Source organism: Charadrius vociferus, unplaced genomic scaffold, assembly GCF_000708025.1.
Source record: "Charadrius vociferus isolate BGI_N301 unplaced genomic scaffold, ASM70802v2 scaffold90, whole genome shotgun sequence".
NCBI classification, from domain to species: Eukaryota; Metazoa; Chordata; class Aves; order Charadriiformes; family Charadriidae; genus Charadrius; species Charadrius vociferus.
In genome coordinates, this window is record NW_009647222.1 from 9,933,150 (window position 1) to 9,937,728 (window position 4,579).

Below are 4,579 nucleotides of genomic sequence, written 5' to 3' on the forward strand. Positions count from 1 at the left end.
TTTCCATTTGGTCTGTTTTTTTCGGGTGGGGGGTTGGGGGGGGTGTTTTGTTTTTGTAGCATTTAAGTTTACAGTAGCCTACTTGTGTCAGTCTGTCAAATGAGATCAAGCTATGCTTTTTTGGCTAGGCATATAAAAAAAACTAACCTGGTTTTTATGTTGTTTCTGTGTCTCATGCCACAAATAGTGTGGATTTGTGACATCTCGCATTGAAGCTATTTCAGTGTTGCTATTTATACAACTTTTTAAAACCAGACCAACAGATACCTAGACATACAGAGCAACTAGTCTTTGACATGAGATTAAAATTAATTTTATAACGGTTGATGCAGAAAAAAGATTTGTAGTTTATTTGTACCACAGAGTAGTATAACTATTTAGCACTGAAAAATGGCAGCATCTATTTCTCTGAGAACAGTATTAAAAGATGACTTAAAGATATTCCAGAGTAAGAAATCACTCTATAAGACAGTTCATGATATAAAGAATTATGTGCTAGAAATGGTGCTGTTCAGCCTGAATTTGCAGGCACTTTCAAATACAGGTGAGAGTGTTGACACTACAAAACAACAGAGTCAAAAAATAGATCACAATATGGCTTAACTTACCAGGCAGATGTACTCTGAAAAGACATCAGGGGTGGGCTTAAAGCATCTCCTTTTAAAGTATGTACTGTTTGTGATGTTTGAGGCTGTGGCTGAGTTTGAGGCTGTGTCTCTGGCTGAGGCTGTGTCTGTACTTGGCTTGGGTCCTGAGCAGGGCTAATCCATCGGCTCTGTCCCTGTGTCATCCACTTTCCCTGGATTCCCCACCGAGCCAGGTAAAATTTGCAAATGTCATAGTTCATTGAAGAGTAATATAAAAGGTCCAGTACCAGCAAGATCACGACAAAAAAGCCATAGATCCACACTCCTAACAGTGCACTGTAGTTGCTGTGAAAGAAAAAAAGGGAAAACAAAACAGTTATCTCATATATCAATAATGGTCACCGTGTTAGTTTATCAAGGTTGTTTCTTTCATTAATTATATAAACATAATATACAGGTGGATGAAACATTTTGTTCTAAAGCATGTGTCATTAAAAATTATTATTTCAATCTAAATACTGCTAGATGCATGATGTGGGAGGTTTTTAAAAACTTACATTTTTCTTTCTCCCTCTTATCTGTATATTTATATCAACACATACATTTGGTGTACAACTAGATTCAGTGCTTTAAGTGAGACCACTGATATGTACACGGTTGATGGGTCCTATGTCTTCTTCTGCAAATTCTCACTCCCAGAGAGTCACTCTACTGACAGTGACAGGGCATTTATGAGAATGAGGGCTAACCATATGAAAACATGCTGCGATAACTGAGACCGAGGGGTGTCTATACTATTGAAAACGTTCACTGCTGACATGCATTATAAACTACTCGTCTTAAAAGGTGTTTAATGTGCTTGGATTTGCTCTGAATTCAATAATTAATTATTGCTGGATACAGAAGATACTAGTAGAAGTATAGGCTTTCAAAAGCAACTGATAAAGATCTCTTAGTTTGCTAGTAATAAATTTAGGAAGGAAGAACATCAACAAGATCATATTATACAATGCGTTCCACAGGAAAGAAAATATGCACTACATTTATATGTATACGCTGGTGTAGTTATAAAGTGTATATACAGGTAAAGGCCATGAAAATTATCAGCTGCTGACATGGTGCATGGAGCTGTAAAGCTATGACAGGTGACTAAAGATATTAAAAGAAAGGGGGAAAAGAAAAGGAGGAAAAGGCATAACGAATCAAGAATCTGGAGATCGAGAAGGGGAAGAAGTGCTAAAGCTCTGCTGGAGATGCAATATTATTAAACGAAAAATGACTGTCAGGTGCAAATGCAGTTTGGATTGGAAGCTGTGTGAGTGGGGAGGATAAGGTCAGAACAGAGAAGGAAAGAAACGGGCAAGAATGAGATTGTTAGGGATACAGCGAAGGCAGCTAATCTAGACCTAAGAGCGAATGTGAAAGTATGTGTACCAGAGACTGTAAAAACAAGAGCAGACAGAAGGGATACTAGTAAAAAATGTCATTTGGAAGACAGTCTTGGAGAAAAATGTTACTGAAGTAATAGGTGGGCAACCCCCACCTACGTGAACCTGAACTTACATGAATAAAATTGAACACACACTCAATCATGCGCTGTTTCACAGATACTCAGAGAAACTTTGAAGGGATTGTATTTTATCAGAACATTGATCAAAAAGGAAGTGCTATGAGAAGAAAAAAGGCTGAGAAGACATACTATGACGCAAGCCAGAAAGATGTTTTGACATTGTAAAAACACGTCTCAAACCTTTTTGGATCTAAAACATTTCAAGTCTCTGCTTTGAACTTTCACTTCCATTTGAACTTTTGAATGACTCTTTCATTTTATACTTCGAAAAAATCAGGATTTGCAACATGAAATCAGAATTTTAATTTCTATGTTGCTGCCTGTCAGCACTTAAGAAGACTGATTCTCCTCTCCAGGGAATGATTTTTCCACTACACAGATATAACATGCTTAGATTAAATGAGGTTCCACAGCAAATAACTGTAAGTAACAAGAGAAAGGTCAGAGCTGTTAATGAGTCCCTTCCTCTGTAACTTTAGGATTACACAAGCCTGCGATTTTAAAAAAAATTCAGTAAATTTCCAGGAGGATTGGAAGTAGACAAAATGTAGTGCTTCTGAAAACTCTTAACTCAAGAGTCTTTGCCTCTACTAAACACTTACACATGCACATCTAACTTCACATAACAGTGGGTAGACCTTTGCAATGCATTAAAATCTTCGCAGTCCAGGCACTTGAAAGTATAATAGGATCTGGTTAATCCAGGCTTTGCAGCAATGCTGCTCTTGACTTTCAGTGGATTTATTCCTATTGGGGTAAACTTTTCTGTCTTCTGCTAATATAAATAAAAGGTAAATGAAGGCTGGAAAAGTCAGGAACAAATCCACTGTAACAAATCTTGTTCTTCTTCACTAATGCCAGTACGATCCATTTTACAAATAGGTGAGCTGTAATTGATCCATTGTAAAAATGAAAATATTAGAAAACATGTTATTTTTGTTTTGGCAACAATATGAGAGGTAGGAACATTTCCTATAGATAACTCAAAAGAATTTGTTTGTATTTTAGGTATTTAGTTTCACTCATCAAAATTTTGGTTTGCAAAAATTAGATCTATTTTGAGTGTTCCATTTTAAAGCAACAATTTATAAATCATACCGTATGTGAGTTATCCATCTGTTCCTTCTAAATAACATCTGTTTCTCACAAGTACAAAAATGAAATACTGCTTTATTTTAATTAACAGACAGTGGGACAACAGCACTATCAAAAGGGCCTTGTGGAAAATCACAAGCAAAATTAATAAGTAGTATGTTTTGTACACACAGGGAAATTCTATACTTTGATGTTTTCTGCTTCTCAAACTATTAAGATGGTAGAAGATATTAATTTTGCTGATGGCTACTAATTATAGTAAAAATTAAAACTTCCCTACAAATTAATAAGATGTCTTAATTAGAAAATTAACAATCTTACTTACATTGAATAACAGTAAGGCCAGAGACACAGAAAAGAACTGGCAATCAAAAAACTCCTAGGACTTGCTCTCATTTCATTGAACTGAACAATTTAATTGTAAAAGTTTCACCTTGCAATCTGATCTTCCTGTACTTTTGTGTGGAAGTTTCATTTCAATTAAAAATAAAGTGTGAACAGATTCCAAATTTACTGAGATTCAAATTATACAGGTTTGTTCCCTCATAGGGACAATCAAGTTTAGCAAGTCGTTGGTGTCGTTGTATCTCCTCTCCCCTTCTCCAGCTGGAAAGGTTGCCTTGCCCTGCTAGTGCTCCCGCCCCTCCCAATCAGTCATTTTGGAGGTTTCTGTTAAGGTTCAACACAAGGTTTAGCAATATAACACTAAAATGACTGTTAAAGCTATGTTGCCCAGTCCTCTGCTGCTGCTGGGACACAAATACAAAAGCTAAATCTGGAGTAAACGCTAAAACACAATTTCCTTTTAGCTTCTCTGTGAAACAGGGTAATTCATAGACCTATCAGAAAAGCTTAGTGGATTACTGTTTTAAGATACTTTGTCTTTTATAGAAATACGATGTATGTATAGTATAGCCTTGATACAGAGCCTGTTTGGGTAAATGGAAAGATTTGCTCTGACTTCAGGGAGCATTGAATTGGGGGACTCTCTAAGAACAATAAATACTTTTATCGTCCATCTCCATTTACAGAATCCTGCTTAGATTTCTCCAACATCCCTACACAGAAATGAAAAGAAAGATTCTTTTATTATTATTCTTAACCATGTGATTTTTTCCATCTAATTCATTAACTTTTTGAGACAGATGACAAGCAGGTTAGGATCAGGCTATATTTTTTTTAGAAGAGTTTGTTGCTTTTATGTGCAGCACATGAACCAAAAATAATTTATTTGGGAATTCAGGATTAAATAAACAACAAATCAAAACAATTGTGAGCATAATTCTACAGCTGCAGAGTTTAGATCTGGGCAGATGGCCATGGAAAC

The 4,579-nt window shown here is 36.0% G+C and overlaps 1 protein-coding gene across 1 annotated transcript in view; it reads right to left on the minus strand.

The window, feature by feature from the left end:
• Positions 1-604: 604 nt before the first annotated feature.
• KIAA1644 (KIAA1644 ortholog) overlaps positions 605-4,579 on the minus strand; it is a 15,230-nt gene continuing 11,255 nt past the window's right edge. Inside the window, exon 3 of the mRNA XM_009879782.1 lies at positions 605-932. Coding sequence (XP_009878084.1) covers positions 605-932 — 328 coding nt within the window. The remainder of the gene's footprint in view (positions 933-4,579) is intronic.